This window comes from Aptenodytes forsteri, unplaced genomic scaffold, assembly GCF_000699145.1.
Source record: "Aptenodytes forsteri isolate BGI_AS27 unplaced genomic scaffold, ASM69914v1 Scaffold125, whole genome shotgun sequence".
In the NCBI taxonomy this organism is placed as follows: domain Eukaryota; kingdom Metazoa; phylum Chordata; class Aves; order Sphenisciformes; family Spheniscidae; genus Aptenodytes; species Aptenodytes forsteri.
The window spans coordinates 541,631-561,773 of record NW_008794447.1 but is presented as its reverse complement, the minus strand read 5'-3'; the positions used below and the strand labels follow the sequence as shown (position 1 = coordinate 561,773).

Genomic DNA, 20,143 nt, shown 5'->3' with positions numbered 1-20,143 from the left:
TTATGACCCACAGGTGAAAAGAACATGATCACAATCTCTCTTGTAAAGTTGGAATAGTTTGGGGAACACTCGATCACACAAAAATAATATAAAACAGTCAAGTTTAAAACAGTGATATTGCATTTATAATGCACATTTCTTTTATCTGTACGATTGGCTTCTTGTGGTGAATATAAACATCTAAAGGGCTCAGTGACATTTTGGAGAGAGAAAGATATATAGTGCTGTAAACAGGCACACACTGATCAGATAGGCAGTTGCCTCTGAAGTTTCTACAGTTCTACACATTTCAACTCATTTCTCAGGCCTGCTGAGAGCAATTAGGTCCTATTGTCGGCCATGATGTCTCCAACAGCACACAAATCCTTCAGTTACACAGAACTGGATGGCCAAGATAATGAAGTTGAAAGTTGATGCTTTTTGTTGGTCGACTTTTGTGCAAATCATGCTGCTTCAGGTAAGTCCTGTAGAAGTGACTAGCATATCCTTTTCCGTGCTGCAGGAAAGAAAGAAAGACACTTCTGAGAGAAGAAAAAAAAAAATCAGTCTCCAACAGTTCTTAGGTTTAGTATTTCTTAAGAGTGTAGAGAAACAATCAAACCTTGTCACAAACTGTCGCTTAGAATTCCCATTGAGGCAAACAGTTTAATTTTCAGAGAAAAGTCTTTTTGAGGCTTGATAGCCTGAAAACCAAACTTCACATGCTGTTTCATTATTCTGTCTAACATGTCATGGCAAGTATTCCAATGATGTGCCTATACCGAATCAGTGTAAGAACAAGGCAAATAGTCAGACTTGCAGGTTCAATATTACTGGAATTTCCAAGCCTATTTTTTCCTAGTTCATCTTGTTATTTGAAGCAAGATCTAGAATCCCCCAAAGATTCAGAAGCCGGTTTTCCTTCTCTTTCAAAGTGAACCATTATCCTCATCACCAAACGACCCTTTAGTCTGGTTTGACAGAGATGAAAAAATGGTGCATTAGTGCTACAATTCAAATTTCAGCATTTACTGTCAGGCTGGAAATTAACTTGCGTTACACAGATGAAGAAGGTCAATGCATTAGCAAACCCATATCCCAATCCACCAGCTGTGGTAGCTATGTTACCTCAAGACACTGGCTATTTTAACTGCGACTGGGAGCAAAGGTAACAAATGATTTGTACTAGCATTCAGGAAGACCCTGGGTTAAATTCTGATCTCAGTCACACATGAAGTCGAGGCAAGGAACTAACTCGCTTGCTGAAGTATTATCATCATCATCATCATCATTATTGTTTAGTAAATCAACTAAATCCCCACCTGAAATTCAGTATATTTCTGTGCATGAAGTGTTACAACTAAAACAAAAAGGGATCTTAACTTTAGAATGAATCTTTGAATCAAGCCATCCATGTATACATGTTGATGCTTGCATGCTGACACACAAACACATCCAGTCTCCGTTCCATTTAACATATACATTAGCCATACTTATTCACTATATATATTCACTAGTAAACATACGAAATGTATCTACTGTATCACAGGGAAGTTAGATTACTTACAGGAAAATGTTAACATGGGTGTTGTATGTTCGTCTAATCTAGCCTGCCTATGCCATAGGATGCACGCAGAAAAATGTGAAAAACATTTATATATAAGCTGTCTGTTCAACATACGGACAATTGCCAGATGTGTTATTAACATTAAAATTAAAACATCTAATATATTATGTTTTGGATGTTTCAATTCTGTAGCAAATTAGTAGCAGAATTAGAAAGGATTTTTAAAAGCTTCTGCAAGATATTTTTTTAACATTGTAGTTAAGATTAATGAGATAGGAATCTTCATGATGTTTTGATGCAGTATATGATCAGACCAATCAAGTTTCTAGACATCGTTTAAAATATCTTTTTAAATATTACAAGAAGCAATCGTTCCAATAATAGTAATAACAAGACTTATATTTGATCTTCAAAACTTTTTTGTAAGTGCAGTACTCTAGAGTGCTGCCTGCCATTGAGGAGCTCACGCTGCAGCACAGACACAGTAGGACTTACATGGGAGAAAACTATACAGATACGCAGCCGGGGCAACTGCTGCTTTCATGCAGCACTGCTGTCCTAATCCTGTCTGAGCCAGTGCATTGGTGGTGTTGATGTGGCACTTGGGGTGCACAGCAAAATCTGTTTACAATATTCTTTCAGATAATACAGAGAGAGAGTTACTGGCTGTGTCTCGTCTTTTGCCATGTAAATTAGTGCATTTTTTAATTTTTAAACTTCCGTTAATATGCTTATATTACAAAACAATTGGGCTATTTTATAGCAATAACTAAATATTACACATCAGGGTGCAGAACACCTGCAACTCTCCCCACCTACAAAAATCCTTGTCCCGAATCCCCAAGTATCCTCTGCCAACACATAAAATGCATTGGATTTCAAAGGCAACTTTCGTCCTCCATGGGTTTTTTTTTTCTGTTTTTGCACAGAAATTTATGTGCAAGCAAATCTCTCCATGTCTATACGACTTTCCGTCTTTTTACAGATGGGGAATATAAATCAGAGAGGTTAAATGGAAAGGAGGATGGACTTAGCTTAAAACAGGGGGCAATGAAAGTTCTGACATCCGTTTCTGGCTCTGTGTATGTGCATGCATGTGTGTTCATAAATAAACTTTAATAAGAAACACTGAGCCTCTCTGTATCACAACTTCTCCATCTGTAAAATGGGAATAATATTGCTTACCTATCTCCTAGAGGTGCAGGAAGGTTTAAAGCACTATTCTTTATAATCCACTTTGAGATCCAGAGATGGCAAGTGCTATAGAAATGGAAGTATCAGAGTCAGTGTAAGAGCTGGAACAAGAACACCATAATTTCTGGTGCCTAATATCTCCTCTGAGATCACAGCTCTCTCTTTCATCCCTATTTTATCTCCTGTTCCGAACTCTCAAACTAGTGCATAGGGAAGCTTCAAGTCTGTGTGAGTACGGGTATTAGTTAGAAAGAGGGTTTTAATAATAAGCAGTTTCAGAATTCTGTTAATGTAATTCTACTATTTGTACATATATTCTAATAGTGTTTGAGGCAAACAAGATGATTAAATAATCACAAGTATTCCAATTAAAATTCTTAGGGTACAAGATTTGTGCTGTACTGACTATTGATCCTTCCTCAAAGACCTTAACAAAGATTTTGAGTGTTACAGTAAGAGCGCTTAAAGCATAAAATTGCAATAAAAACTGGAAATAAACCCCAGCAAAAATATATTAAGATTCATTTGTTCCTCAGTACACATTAGTAAGCCTCCCATTCACAGAGAGCTAGTTCTGTGTAGACTGACAAGGGAAGACATGTAAAGACATCAGCAGTAGATGAACAGAAAAAGAAATTAAAAACACTAACATAAGAAACAGAAAAAAGAAAATTAAGTATGCAATGATTATTCCTAGCTTTTGAATCAGAAAGGAACAGAAAATACTCTAAAGCCCTAGTCTCTTTAATAAATCTTCCTTTCACCCTGTTGTGAATCATCCTATTGCATCCAAACTTGATATCAGACTACTGCTTTACAGCCATGAATACAGTCATATACATTTCCTCTTTTGGCAAACCCTAGAAGGGATTGCCTGTACTTGGAAGACCTTCAAACCCCATGAATAAAAATTTTCCCCTGCTTAGTATTGCTAGCTAATCTAACTAGGACGAAGAGAAGGCCCACTGCGTCCCTCCACAGCTGGCAACCAAAGCAGCAAAAGAAGACGCATCCTATACCTTTTATAACTATTGTCTCTTTCACTCTATGCTATATTTGAGAGCTCTGGAAACTCCCGCAGCATTATATCTGCTGTAACGGAATGACTGCTGAGTTCCCCCAAGTGCCAACAGTCTAAAGATCCAAATGAACCCCTGGATAATAAAATCTCCAAAAAACATCAAATGCCAGGCATGCTGCTGCTGTTACAGAAATATTGCTGATCCCCCTTCACTTAGGAGAAAGAAGACACTTGAACCTAAACAAATCTCTTTTAAATCAAAGCAAGCTATGCAACAGGAGAGCAGGGGGAAAAGCCAGTACGTAAACTGTCATCTTGCTATTTCAGATCCAAATTCTGTAAGTTAGCACAATATCCAAGTAATATTTGTCTTCATATGGGCTTTCAGATACGGGCTTCTATGCAAGCACTCAATGCATTACGTTTTTTCTTGTGGGTCCCCTGTAAAAAAAAGCGTGCCTCACCATGCCACATTCATGCAGATCAGGTGGTCCCCACGCAACACTGCAACTGATGCAGAGATTACGGGAGGCTGTAATCTCCTGCGTTCCACTCAGAAATAGCCCAGCTATTCAGGCTTTACAGTGAATGCCTTTCACTTGCAGTGAACAATAATTTAAAAAGGAGTTAATTACCTCATATATGTTATGGCAATGTTGGTTTTAAATTTGCATTATTAATTTTAACTCTTTTTCTATTTTTATGGTTTGCTTTACAGTCTATACATTAACTGTAGCAGATGAAATATTGCCCTTCAAGTCCCATTAGCTTTGACAGAGCCAGGAATGGATAATTCTAGTGACAACCAACAGACCGTAAATTCGGCATTCTTGTTTTAACTCAGCCCAATTGAAGAGAGACCAGGATTTAAGTAGTGGTAGAAGGTATTCTACGTGAAACCACCTGGCCGTTTCAGTTAACCTGGAGCTCTAGTTCAGTTACCAGCAACTATATTTTTGGAAAGAGGTCAACAAGTGAATGGGAATGCAGAGTAAACTACCATAGCTCCCTCACCCTTTGTAGTGGTGTATCCAGGTAAAGGGTGAGACACGCGGCTGGGGCTGGGGGATGTAGGATGGGGATTACTCTGCTGCCACCCATGTTCTGTGGATAAAAAAGTATTCCAGTCATTGCAGGTGTCAATTCAGTATCTTTTGCAATCCACAAAGTCTTTTTTTTTTTCAAATGAGCTATTACTTAAAGAAGTTTTTTAAAGCATTGCTAATAATATTTTATGAAAACTCCACTAATGGCATTATAAAAAGAGATTGTCTTATCCAGTCCGATAAACTTTGGTACACAAATATGAGAATAATATTATTTTTCTCATATATCTTTTCCTCATGAATTAGTTTAAGGGGAGCTTTTTTTTTCCTTTTCTTTCAAGGCTTTAGTTAAGAGTCTTTGTGCTTCAAATCTATGTACTCTGCAGAGCACACTTGGACAACACAGTTTGCGTTCCAGATGCCCCTGTTACATTTTACACAGTTAATGCGGTTTTGTTGACTCTGTATTATATCAAATAGTTGAAAAAAGGAAGATGGAACATACTTACTTTTGTACTTTAAAAAACAAAAAAAGCCAACTCCCCCCCTAATGTCAGTGAGTCAGCTGGCTCTGGTGGCCACTGCTTATGTGCTTATGTATACGTCTGAAGACTCCTGAAGGCCACCAAGGGAGTTAGGTACGAATGAGACCGCATTCTCTCCGGCCATTTCTGGCATCTGACAAGATAGGGAAGGCAGGAGAAGCTCCTGCATGTGAACACGTAAGTTGCACCAAGGGAGAATTTGTCCCTAGTAAAGACATGGAATTCAGCATGACTGAAATGTTCTTTCTGGCATCTGCGAAACCCAAAATATAAATATTGTTTCTAAAATAAACAAACAGCATTTGGACTGATGGGTACGATTACCCAGATTTCATGTGAAACAAAAAAAAAATCTGTGAGCATTAGGTCTTCAGGCTGTGAATAAATAAAGTAGGCCAAAATGCAAAAGTTTGTAATTGTTGCACTGAATCTTTTCTGGAAACAGACTTGCTTTTAGCTAAATAAATAAACCCCCCAGACCATTAAAATCTTTCCTTCCTTTGAGAATACATCTTTACTTCTGGAGCAAAGATGATTATGCCAAAAAGCTATCTTTTGCATAAAGTAAACAATGTAACCACATATATTGTCCTTCCCTTTTGTCTCGCATTAAGGGCATACATTTCCATGTCTATATTCATTTAAATCAGTTCAAGAAACAGTGATTCCCAGCCAAGCCAAAATTTGCCAGTGGTGGACACTGCACTGGCCGTAATCTAGTGAGCATGACAAATAGTGTTACCTACTCCATGAAAAGGGGGAAAGAGGTTTGTCCTTTGCACTTAAGGACAAAAGTGCCACTTTTCAAATTTGAACATAGTGTTGAATTCTGTATCAATCACTTAGACAGATTATCACTCTTTTTTGAAAAAAGTTTATTGACCAAATTCTGACTGACACATATTGCCACTTCTATTAGCTTCATTTCAAGATAGGAAAATACATACTTAAAAGATATTTTTGATGTTTGGAACATGTCTTGGTAAATATTTTCATATGGCAAGTGGGATACCTGATACAAATGTTGACACATTATAACAGTCACTGAAATAATGTTTCTCTGGTGCTATTGAGTGCTCTGAGATTTATATTCTACCTGGACTTAGCTGATCCTCTGAAAAAAGAAAAAAGCATTTCAGTTCTTAAGAATAAGTATCCAAGTCCCAGTTCATGTAAGCACCAGATAAAATTTCTCTCTGTTTAGGACTATCCTCAAGCATAGGCTTAAGTTTAAGCACTGACCTCAATCAACACGTGCTTTACATTAAACGTACGATTAAGAAGGACTTCCTTTTGAATCAAGTCCTGGATTTTGTCATCAATGCTCTGTGGCACATAAGATACTTTTATGTGCATTTGATTTTCTGTTCTAAATGCTGACAATTTTTTTTTTTCACTGCCAGCAACAGCCCAGTGGCATAGTACATGTCAGATTTGATTTATCTCTGGTTGCCATTATTTACTACAGAAGCAATGCTTTTTAGTTACTACAATTCAGCACACAAAGTGCTAAGCTATATTCTGTAATGTACCATAAAAATACCAAAGACAGTTTTCCCACAAGATACAGTGAGCAGAAGAAAGCATTTTCATCTTTCTGTACCATTATAACCATATTATCTAACTGAAAACACTAAAGATAATACATGACATCACCATTCTATTCAGAGAATCATGGAATAGTTAATTTTGCAAGAGTTCTTATAATTATGTACTGTATTAAGACCAATTAAATAACTCCTAAATTATTCCTGATGTATGTCAAACTTAGCACAGACCATATTCCCTAAGAATATTTCCAAATTCTCCATCAACAACTTATTCTAATTGCATAAATGTTCTAGTAGCAAATTCACATTCTCCCCGATTGACTGTAAGCTAATGATTTTGGTACTATCCTTAGTAATACCAGTATTTGATTCCCTTCTCTTCTTACAGAAAATGCTTATGTATTTGTATGCAACAATCATTTCTTCTCCTCAGCCTTCTTTTCTTCTTCCTCCATGCGGTTTTGGGGTTTTTTATTCAAAATTCACCAGCTTATTGCACTCTTCTGAAATCTACAATATACATCTCCTTAAGCTGACAAGCCTGAAAATGAACATGTCAGTCTGAGAGTTAACCAATGCAGAATACACTAAAGGCTGGCTACAGTGTGACTTAAAATTTTCAGTGCCCTGGGGAGGAGGGATATGAACCATTCCTCCTAAATTGCTCTTAAGTGCCTAAGTTTCCTATAGATTCCAGGGAGAAGCAGACATCTACAAGTCACCGTTTGGTGGCCTTCAGAGGTGCCTAAATTAATCGTGCTGGATTTGGCCTGAAATAATTAAATTTACTTGTTCTTACATGAGGTAACATGCATTACAGTATTACATCAGCATCAGACTGTGTATTCCTATCCAATTTATCTTTGCCATGATGTTTTTTCCACCACCCCTCTCTCCTAGCAGGGATTAGGTGGCATTAGGATCTGGCAGGTATGTCCCCTCTCTTTTTGTGAACGTTTTATATTCCATTTCTAAAGCACAGTCCTCTCTTTTTGTGAACGTTTTATATTCCAGTTCTAAAGCACAGTACTTAACATTGTTTTTCATGAGCAGCATACACTCAGATTTCAGAGAGTCCTTCCCAGTTTACCAACATACTTAAGTGTATCATAAAAACTTCTCACAATACTTTCAAAACTTCTCTTATTCAAAAAGACATTGTGGCTCCGTTTCTATCCATTAATGAAATTTGCCCATGACCATTCTTTGTCACTTAAGACTATCAGAATGGAATGATTTATATCTACATTATTAAAATTTCTCAGCCATATCGAGCAATATATGGCGGCCATATAGTGTGATCACATTCAATCTGCTCTGAGGAATGGTCCCCGGCCCATGTTCTGACACCCCTGCACCATGCCCAGGACTTGTTAGGGAAGAAAGCTAGTTGACACAGGCTAAAGGCATGCCAGAGAGTGTAAGAGTACGGACCATAACATTCCAGTGCTGGGAAGGATCCTGTTTAATTAATTGGAAGTAGCGTAGCCATGTTGGACATAAACAATATTGCAAGTACAAAGCACACAGCACTTTATCTCAAGTAGAGCAGGGAAAAAGTTATTACTGCATCTCATTCGTAAGCAAGAACTTTTTTAGATCTCAATTCCTATCGATACCCACAGCTGTGTGCAGCTACATTCAATTGTCTTCTAATTCCAATTGAGAATAGATGGATGTCAAATTAAAGCACAAATAGGCGACTAAAAAAGTCACAAAGTGACAGAATTTTACTCTGACGTCAGATGAATCCACAATATCAGCATCTATAAAATTCCTTATGAATAAAGAAAGGTTGCATTCAAGCAGTTTCATAATGAATCCTTTTCCAGTGCTGAATGCAGCCATGATGCTGGAGGTGAAAAGATCAAGTCAGAGGACTCGGGTCACTTGCTAAAACAGGAGTCTGTCATCCCCGTAACTTCTTTGGTGAATCTACTCTGCATCCATTTTTTTTCCTTTCTAATCCACATTACTCCTGATAACCTGTGAAAATGTCATGTAAAACAACATCATTTACACATATGAAATAGATTCATGTGTATGCAAGAAATGCAGATTTACTCTTGCAACTCATACATGCACGTAATTTTCAGGCAGAATTTAGGAAGCAAGTTCTGAAGATTTGCTTCCCCATGTCCACAATATTTTCTTCAACCAATAAAGACCATTACCCTATCAAAGAAAGAAATTAAATTACCTTAGGAGAGTTTGGATGTTCAGTGAATCCACATTGATTACTATCGTCGTATTTAGTTCGTCCAACAATTTATTAGGTATTGAAGTTAAAAATTATATTCTAATTGTCTGTATCTCCAACTTCCTGCCTTACAAGAAGGTACCAAATACATCATTTTTCACTCTTCTGACTTCACCACACTATGTTTCTAAAACAAATCAAATACATTGACAGCTACTTCCCAGCAGCAGTCATCCTACTGCTAGCATGAAACTGTGGATTCTCGGTGGCTAGTGTACAAATAGAGCTGTTTACAGGCTTGCCAGATAAATAGCAACACCGATCCCTATAGTGTGCTTGTCCAAACACGGTAAATAGGTGCAGTTCCTTCTCTTACTGGCTATTTGTTGCATTCCTTAAATGGCTTTCCCTATTTTTCCTCCTTTGGTGAAGAAAAAAAAAAAAAAAAGGAAGGGAAGCCCTCAAAAATGAAAGGGGTGGAAATGACAGTGGAAAATCAGAGTTATTGTGTGCGGCAAAAGAGCCAGAAACAAGAATAATTTCCTCTGCTGTGCAGGCCAAGGAGTTCCTCAGATAGAGGCAAGCAGAGAGGAAAAGACTTTGCTGCGCGTAGACCCAAGATTAGGCACACGTTCAGTTCTCCAGCTCCTGACTGTCACAATAAGGAGGTTTGTACATTTAAGAATAGCATTTATTCATAATGAATAGAATTTGCCTATCAAAAATAAATAACTGTAGTGCCCCTGAAAGTTTTAACTGCAAACATCTCATTGCTTTCCAAAGAGACTCGTGTGCGTAAGTGGCTAAATTACTTTTGTCATAGGATTTGAATTTATAGGACAAGAGGCATTTTGGAATTTTAAACCAGCATAACACAGTAATCGCAAAAATTACTCCTAAAGTTTCAAGCAATCTTTCTGCTGGTTTTTTTTCATATTCCGCTGGTAGGAATCCAGAAAATGGTATTTCATTACTTTAAAAAAAATCCCCACAGATGGTATATTCACGGCAGACAAAAGCACTCTCAAAATTGACATAAATGAATAAATATAGCACCAGTCTGAGATAGTTAGATATACGAGACTTCTATGTGTTCCAGTCAGAACTGGCAAATACAGACTTTTATTGCTATTAGAGGAAAAGAAATAGTTGAAATGATATATTTTTTAAGACAAACTAAAAATATAATTTTCTTTCAAATAAAAGTTACTCAAGTTTTTTTAACTTTTTCAATTATTTTCCTGCACTGCAGTTGCAAAGAGCTCTGGAGTTGTCTAAGATAAAAGATGCTATGTAAACCTAATAACGGGTATGTTTTTGTATCGGTATTTTGTACAGTACAGGGTACTGTAAGTTCTGTCCAAGATCACAGTTACATAAAGAGATTCAAGCAAATAGTATTTAAATACAACAGCTAACACCTGTGCTTTAAAAGTAAAAGAAGAATGCTTATTTCTTTTTATGTTCATTATTTTCATAAAAATCAATAAAAATAATGTAATTTATAGGTTTTATTGGGCTACAGCCAAGTTATCTTTGCATATTTATATATTCCTTTCTAATTTTGCTTTCTGAATTATCCGTTTCCTTTCTATTATTGCAGTAATACTCTGTAAGTGCTTTTCCCTTTGAGCGATAGCTGCAAGAGGAATACGTTCAGATGAAGAATGCAAACCAGTCATGAACGTGAGATACAAATACCTTTCAGAAGTTATGCAATAGTCATTGAACAGTGAATCACCCTAAGTGGTTTATTCAAGATCATAGAGTACCTACAATAATGAGTCAAAATACATCATAGTCTTGCTCTCCCCTTATTATATTTTCATTAGCATTACCTGTTTAAGATTTATTTCAGGTTTGGGGTTTTTTTTGTAAGCTTTATTTACCTAATAGAGATGATGTCTCTGAAGCGGCAAACATGAGGTATAAGCGAATAAATCTTTATTTAGAGTTTCAGATACAGCAAAAATGGGAATGGTCTATTAGACTCTTTAGAAAAGGAAAAGTATTCAATTAGGCTTCTTAGCATTATTAGATGTTGGCTTTTCAACTCGGCCTCCATTTTTGACTGTACATGCAAAATTGCTCAGCATTCTCATTTGTGCAGAAATGAGAGCTGTATCCTGTCCCAGAGATAAATTCCTGAATATAAGTGGAGAGTTCCACTGTCTGTGACAGGATATGCAGGATATGCAGCTATGCAGATCAGATTTAAAGTTGAAAGATACAATTTTAACATGCTTTTTGAGCACAAAACTATACTATTCACAAAGGAACAACTCTTTTACTATGCACATATCATTTGTTTATTCATACCAATAAAAATTGCATTTCAATGCAACTTCCTTTTTTTCTTTTTTAATCCAGCATTACAATGTTTTCTTTCTTCTCACCCCAAGACCTGTAATATGTACGTGCAACTTATTGGTGCTAATTTGTTTGCTTTTACTTCTGTGCATTTTTACTTCAAGTATGTGTGAAAATCACAAATTGAGTTAAAAATGATTAATGAAGGGATCAGACAGCTCACAAGTTTACCTGATTTGTATTAGAAATCAAGTAGGCTAATTCTAAAAGCAAAAGGCCTCATTTTAAAAAATTAATCGTGTCCCATTCAAAATAGCTGTTATTTATGTTTATGCAAATGTAATGCTATCATGTCTATCACAGCTGTGATAAAACTACACAAATAATTTCCAGAAATGAGATGTAACGAAACAAAAAAACAAAGAAAATTCTTCTTCCATCACATTAATTGTACAATTTTGTAATTTCCTTCTTTTTTTGAGGAAACTTTTCCAAAACAGTAAAGAATTCTTGCTTAAAACATCTTTTCATATATTTATGTTAAACATCAGCTGAAAACTTTGTTTTATATCCTGCCATACAGAAACACTTTTTTTATTCCTTTGAAAAATAATCAAAGGCTTATGAAACACTTCTTGTCCTGGTATAAAGACATGAAGATTTTTCTCCTCTAGGTCATTTGTTCTAATCTAATTCAGGGAGATGGATAATGGTTGTAAGTTAAACCGTTCTTTGTGCTAGCTCTGTGGCACATTATTTGAAATAAATTGATGGTCCAATTCCTAAACATTCCACTGTGCAAAGACTTTTGAAAGCTTTTTAATGTTATTTGTAAACCAACTTGACTTGGGTAGGTCAAGTTGAGCAGGTGACAAATATTTCGTAGAACGAGAACCTTGGACTACATGTATACTTTCACATAAACATAGGGACTTGTGCTCAGATCCAAGCCCAATCTCCCTGACTGCGTACAGACCTTCATTGTACCTCTACTGCAGAGTGAGTCAATGGCTATCCAGGCTAAGAAACAGAGGCACAGAATGAGGACAAGCTCACCTTTAAATTTTTTTGGATGATACAAACAAGTCTCGTGCAAATCATTTGACTCTGCAAGCCCAGACCTATATGCAACTATCAAAGGTAGCGTTGATGTTTAGTAACCGTGCCACACAAATCAAAACAGTTAGCCAAAGAACGGGATTATTTTCCCTTCCGCTTCACCTTGCTTAGGCGGCCAGCTCTTTGGGGAAGAGATCAGCTTTTTTATTCTGTCTCTATGTATATGTCATACCTAACATGATAAAATCCTGATTCATCCATAAAATACGTTGACGGTGTTGGCAATAATTACCATGATAATGATATAGTTTCATCAGTGAAGATGAAGATGCTTGCGTGTATGTAGAAAATATTGCAGAGCTAATTAGGGGGCTACTTTAGAACACAATTGTTATTCCAGAATGTCTCCTTGTTATTCTGTGTAGTAAATTGTGCCTTTATGTAGTTTATTTTAACGTGCTTCCAAAGTAGATTAAGCTATGCCAGAGTCATTTTTTTAGAGCAAAATAAGCATTTCTACATAGAAAGTTAAGGTATTATGGCAATATTTGACTGTTTTCATATATAAAAAAAATCCTAACCTCTTAGTAGGAAGAAAAAAATATTCTATGACTAATGTCGGTATGTAACTTTAGGAAAGCTCTAAAATATTATAAAAGAAATGCACATCTAAAATGATCCACAATTACCGGAGAGGGGGGGGGGGGGGGGGAAGCTACTTCTTATCATCAACTATAGACCAAAACACTACTGAGAGGGATGTAATGGTGCTATTCCCACTGTTACCATCTCAGGACCTGGTCCGAAGTATTAGAAATAGATCAGAATCAGACTGATCAGGTATTCATTGTGAAGATAGTCTCTGTTAGATATCCTACAGAATCTGGTACAACAGAGTTTGAATCTTGGATTAGGGTTTTTGGTCACTACAGTAAAAATACTTAAAAAAATAATGGCTACTATAACCACTACTGAATGAAAAATTAGATAGAAATGGTTAGAATCTATTTTAAAAATATAGGAATTGTTCAAAAGCTACATTTTATTTTCCTTACCGGTATTATTTCACTTATTTTATTTTCTCCAGTCAAGTTCAGAATCTCTTTCATGTTTTACGAACATTCAAGTCATTATGAAAATTTCTTAACTGTTTGCAGAAAGGCAGTCTTCAAATCACGTGGATGAATAAGAAGAAATAAGTGTAAATTACGCAGTAAGAAGAATATGCAAGTTAGAAGAATCCTGGAGTCACGCTATGAGAAAACTGTTTTCAAACCCCCTACAATTTATTGATTTTATCACAATTTTATAACTTGTATTCATAATAAATACTTAAAACATATGTAAAAAGTATATTCTTCAAAATATATTATTTGAGTAAAAAGAGATCTACTTTTAGTGTATTCTGCTCAGAATAATATACAGAATATGTATGTTTATGTGGAAATCGGTGTATTAATAAGTCCAATGGCTTAGACCAGTAAGGTGAAAATTTGATAATGGGACATAAAGAAACCCTTTCAAGTATGAGGATTTATATCTTTTTCTACATTATAATTTGTAATATAGCTGCTGCTGTTTTCATTTATCCATGCAGTGACCTAAACCTCAAACAACAGAGAAGCAAACACCCAAATCCCCACTGTTAAGCCTTTGCTTTCAATCATACCCCATAAACATAAATTTGACAGATTACTGTATTATTTGTGTCAAATGTGTATCATTTTATCAAATGTATATGATCTTATCAGTTCATGACCTGGTTGCCCTTCAATTGCTTCGCTGCCTTGCTGCTCTCTTGTCACTGAGAATGGCAAACGAAAGCGCCCAGCTTACCTTCTCTGTTTTCATGCAGTCTCCTGTTTACTTCATGTCCCTATCACAGCTTGTCTAAATTAATTAGTACTAAGCTTTTGATATGACTTTGCATAGAAATATTTTCAGTATTTTTGCCGTTATGCCATGTCTTTCTATGGAATGAGTAGACAGGCTAGAGCAACATAGGGATAGGTTTTGTGTAAGGGTTTTGTAATACTTTTTCAGTGTATTTTCAATTCAATTTCTTTTTACAACCTGGCATTTTATTTCCTTCTTGCTGGCCTTGTACATTGGGGGACACTTTTCAGGGAATTATTCCATGGTCTTTTTTCTCAAGAAGAGTTCAAATTTCTCATGATAATACACATCGCCTTCCTCATCTGTCTTTTCTAAGGTTCTGCACTGAACGTACCCATTGGAACTCAGTGCAGGAATCACCAAGCAGACACAAACTTGAGTAGATACACTCATATGGCACAGTGAAAGCTCTACGTAGAGCTACTGGTTTACGTTTGCAGCTATTGCACTAACGGCACAACTTAAACAAGTACGTTTGCTCAGCTATTCCACCGTGCTGACACTGCTCTGCAGCTGTCAATTCCAGAGCGAGCTAGGTCAGAAGCAGACTGAGTTTTCCGGACCGTGCTTCACTGCACAATGTGGGCATATGTAGTCTATTAGAGACTTGATTGACCTAAACCATTTTATGTCATTAACACTCCATGGATCTCTGCATAGACACTTGGGGAACTCTGCTTCTGCTAAAATGTTCCATTATCCTTATGATTTGTCTCTTATAATTTTTTAAACTCCATGGATCTCTGCATAGACACTTGGGGAACTCTGCTTCTGCTAAAATGTTCCATTATCCTTATGATTTTTGTCTCTTAGGCACAGAGAATCTGGTAATGCTTTGCCCTGTGACAACACTTGCTTACTTTAGTAGTTTCTTCTACTACACAGAAGCTATGCTAAAGGGTTTTTTTTGACAGTTCAAATACACTATGTCGATTAATTCTCACCTACTCTATCAAAAGATTGACAATCTTTCTGTGCAATTTCCTGGACAGATGCCAGCTATCTTGTTCCTAAAACCCCTGAGTTACAATTTTATGTCCTATGTTAAGGTTTCTCACTGGTCTCTAATTTACAAGATTTTCTAGTACCTTTTTTAACGATAAACACAACTTCTGACATTCTTCGGTTAACAGCTTTTGTTAGAAACTGAAAATTAAAAAACGCACATAATCCACTGAGTTCTTCCTATTTGTTTTAGTCAATTTTTCAACATCCTCCTCTTCCATGACTCAGTCTTGCACATTTATTTGAAACGGTTACCTGGGATGGGTGACTTCCTAAATATGCCTGTCTTTCTTTCTCCGTCCCTCCTCTGGTAAATACAAATGCGAAGAAACAGTTTAGAATCTCTGCAACGTCCTTGTCCTCACTAACTGCAGCTCAAGAGGCCCACCAATTCTCTCCTAGTTTACTACACTTGACATCTTAAAAATTGTCTATATTTATTTGCATGCCTTTGGCTATTTGCTCTAAGAAGTCCCTCTTGTCTCCACTAATTACTATCCTAAAGTTTACCTGCTAGAACTTACGCGCTTTTCTGATCATTTTGCTTAAGAATCTCTCTTTTTTTTTTCCAAGAGACCTTTTTAGTTCAAATAGTTTGTGTATTCTGCGATATACTTTTTCTTCTTTGCAACTGATTTTTCATATAGGCCGTTTTCATACATGCTGCAACTTTTTATACAGTATTTTTGCTGAATATGAGGGTCCTGTTTCATACATTTTAATAACTTCTTTAAAAAAAAGCGTTCTACTGACAAACTGATTTTGATATGATCTTCTTTGTTAAGAAGCTGAATTTATTTTTATTACAATTGCAATTACCCAGTGGCTCAACTAAAGTTCCTTCCTGAATCAACTTCCTCTTATGCATTCCTCTTGCCTTATTCATTGAATACATTATTAATAATGAATTATTTACTCATTGCTACAACTATCTCACTTTCTTTTCTTTGCTCCTGTTATTTGCTATACAATTGTAATCTAAAATTTTACTAAAGAAAATATTAAATAAGGAAAATAAAACAGAGAAATATTACTCTTGTTTTGTAGCAGTTTTAGCTTTCAGGTTCAAAGAAAAAAAGCGAAACTAAATCTGGATTCTCAGGTGTGTATTACGTGATACCACTCATTTATATTATTTACTTCTGACATTTTACCTCCAATTTTTTATGCCCTTACAGCAGAAAAGTGTAAAATGTAGACCAATATCTATGTGTAAACACATTGTTCAACAATATTACTTATGTTAGCTGAACAAAATTTAAAATCCCTAAGCTATCAGTAAAAAGTATTTCATTGTTATTTGAAATAAAACTCCCAAGCCTAGAACAAAACAGAACAGAACTACCATTGTGGTGTCACCAGATATAATCATCATTGTAATGCACTTACTGCATCGGAACTCTGTTGTGATTACACCATCAGTGCTACAAAACTCACATTTTTAACTGAAGTGATAGAGATGAAATTAGTACTGCTAGATTACAGCTTAGTACTAAAGAATGTTTCTTAGAAGAAAAAGATGGAAGACCAGATAGGGAAAGACGGAGTCATGAGTCGTTAGGTCACAGCTAAGTGAAATTTCACATTGGTCTTTAGAGTATGACCAGATGATTGACACCTGACATTTTAGCCTACACAAAATAAGCTGATTGTCTCAGGACAGGTTTTTTAGGAATGGCTTTCACATACCAGAATTGGTATCCAAATTTAGAAGCTTTCAGTAAAGCAAATCTAAAGAGTGAAGTGGTAAAAAGGCCTCTCTGAAGGACTGAAATACCTGGACAGCTAATTAAGAAGGGAGCTGTCTGTGCTGAGAATGATCTGTAGCAAAGATCTTCACGTGCCAGGGCTGCCAGTGCAGCACCTTTCAGAACAACTAAATGCGTTATAAAAATAAATAAATTAATACCAGTCAGTGAGATTCTTTTTTTACCCCTGATCTGCTGTCCTAAAAGACTTTTGTCGCTTTAAAGGGTCGGTATTGCAATGTTAATATCTTTGGCTTATTTGGATGAGATAAACATCATAAACTCTTGAAGTCAAGGAGATTACAGTCTCTAATAAAATACGGAAGGCTGCTAAATAGAATGAAAAGACATATTAGATCAAAGTATTACTCAAGGGTTCTAGAACTGGCCCAGACTCCAAAAGGAATTATGAAGGTCTTTTTGAGATCTATCACACTCTTTCATGTCACCCAACCATAGTCAAAAGGTGACTAAAGAAAGAGGCAAGATTTTGGAACAAGACAGAAGGCACGAAGGAGCACTGACAAAAGTCAATACTATGTAGGCTGAAAGATGATCAGACCGAAAGCAAAAAGTTTCATCTTCTCCCTTCCAAACCCTTAATGTTAACTATGTAAATAGTTACTTCAAAATAATACGCATACTGTTTATTCACAAGATACTGCTCAATCATAAAAAGAAGCTCCTAGGACAGTTCTCTTGACTTAATTTTAGTCTTAAAAAAAGTTAGCCTGGCAATGTCAATGTTTAAACCATCTATCCAGGAAAACTTTGAAAATAATCCAGCAGCAGAAAACAAAATTGAGCAACTCCCCCACTAATATCAGCTGATACTTTTGTTGTTGACAATCATGTCACACTAAAAACAATCAAGGTTTTGTCTTTTTTTAAAAGCACTGAACAATGCCTTCTTCAGTGGTGCCTGAATCCAAGAGAAGCCATTTTTCCCCACCACTCCTAAAATTGTGTCTGTATTATTCCTACTATGAACAGCAGAAAGAGCTAATTTTTATTCCCGCAAAGGGAACACTTTCATACAGCTTTTTGAATAGTACTTACTCAAATAGGGTGGTTTGTAAGGCGCTCGTGTATTAGACAGCAGTCCATCCAACTCCTTCCTCTCCAGAGTGTTGTGAAGGGCCTTCTCTTTGCCGAAGGTGGAGAAGGACCTTTCTGCCCCCGGCTGGGCTTCTGGTGTTTCAAACACTTCAGTGTCTGGAACGGAGTCCATGCCAGGTACATGCAGATTGCTGCGGTAATCTGCAGCTTGGCGTCCATCAGATGGAACAAAGGAAGGCATCCAGCACCGATCTGAGTGGCCCAGTGCTTTACATTCCTCCGTGCAATTGGAGAAGAGATCCATGCCTGCAAGCATGAGAGAAAAAGAAACTACAGATATAAGCTTCAGCATCATGAACAGCTGCTGACAGATAAGAAAGATTATGCCGAGAAAAAAGAGAGTGGAAAGAGAAATGTCGTCAGAACTTCTTCCACTACTTCCACCTCCTCAACAAAAAAAAAATCTGATTGTCCAGTCTTCAGAAGTCAAAGGCACCATTTAATAAGCGTAACTAAATGCCAGAATGTCACACACACACAAAAATATCACAAGAAGAAGGGTATTGGTGGTTCTATCTCACAAAATCACTTGCAGATCTCACTGTCTAGAACCCGTTCAAATAAGGCTCAATTCCACTTGTAGGTTGATGTCTGTGGTTCACCAGTTGAAAATCCTTGTTTAAGAACATGAAGGAATTGTTTCTACATAAATGTATCTCTGACCAAAGAAATGAAATGTCCTGATTGAGGAATCACAGATTTCATTTATGAAAATGAATATTAATGAGTCCTATAGAGGAATTATCTGTGCATACGTTAGTATACAGATAGAGCCTATTGATATTAAAGGCAGATCTTACAAAGTAGGAATCCAGCTTTCAAGTGATCAGGATGGCTTATTTAATCAATTGTTACATCATTCTTTCAGACATAGTCTTCATTGCTACTGCAGCAGTCCTTACTCGCATCAAGTCATCCAAGTAATGGGACAGAAGCCTGTAATAAATTACTGTAATTAGCGGTACAAAGGTAGCCATAGTCCGATGAGACATGGCTGTGGATACTATTGACAAAATTGTTAATGCTTCCCCTATATAAGCAAACACTTGTCCCTGCCAACATGGAACTGTTTGCTTACAAATCCTTTAATGCTATTAAGATTTCAAATGACAAGCTATGCTTCTATTGACTACCTTCAGATCGGCCTTCCAAAAGAGTATTTCCTGACTGTGAGCCACTAAGTTGTTGGATTATACTTGTTTTGAGAGGAATGGTGTATGAAATCATAGGCATGGAGTAAAATAAATACCAGCGTCTCCAAGTTGATGTTCAACATCGTACAGAAAAGCAGAACAGTGAAGAAACATCTTTTTCTTGTATTTATAAAAAGAACTGAGTGTCTTAGAATAGGTGTATGTCAAAACTGAACTAAATCTGTTATAAACATTGCATTTACAAGCATTGCATTAGAATTACAAAAAATGACACTACTTGCAAGGGAAATAGGAAAAAAAAATTTTGAACAGCTGTAATAAGATTCATGTAATGGAGCTCATTCACCAGCCAACATTGTAAAGAACTGGATTAGCCTGATCTCCAATGGGGGGATTAGTATTAAGAATTCTGCCACTGTTTGGAACCACAATTTGACTTATATTAATAATATTTATGCGATATCTCACACTACAAAAAACAATCTCTTCAGCAAGCAAGAATCTTTCTGAGCTATCAACAAGCGCTTGAGTACTGTCCTGGTTTCGGCAGTCACTTAGAAAAAATATGAAGAAAGAAAAAAAGCTTTTTATCTCAGCTTAATCTCACTTTATAATGACTTTTTAATTTTAAACTGAGTAATATATAATGCTAGGTCCAGTTTCGATTAGAACCTTGCATTGATAATTGGCATGCAGAAGTCTGAAAATAAATTACTGATCAGTGAACTGTTGAAAAATGCAAACGTGAAC

The 20,143-nt window shown here is 36.3% G+C and overlaps 1 protein-coding gene across 1 annotated transcript in view; it reads right to left on the bottom strand.

Moving 5' to 3' along the window:
• Positions 1-392: 392 nt before the first annotated feature.
• PCDH10 (protocadherin 10) overlaps positions 393-20,143 on the bottom strand; it is a 31,383-nt gene continuing 11,632 nt past the window's right edge. The window contains 2 exon segments of the mRNA XM_009290328.1: positions 393-950; positions 18,180-18,485. Of these exon segments, the coding sequence (XP_009288603.1) occupies positions 946-950; positions 18,180-18,485 (311 nt within the window). The 3' untranslated portion in view covers positions 393-945.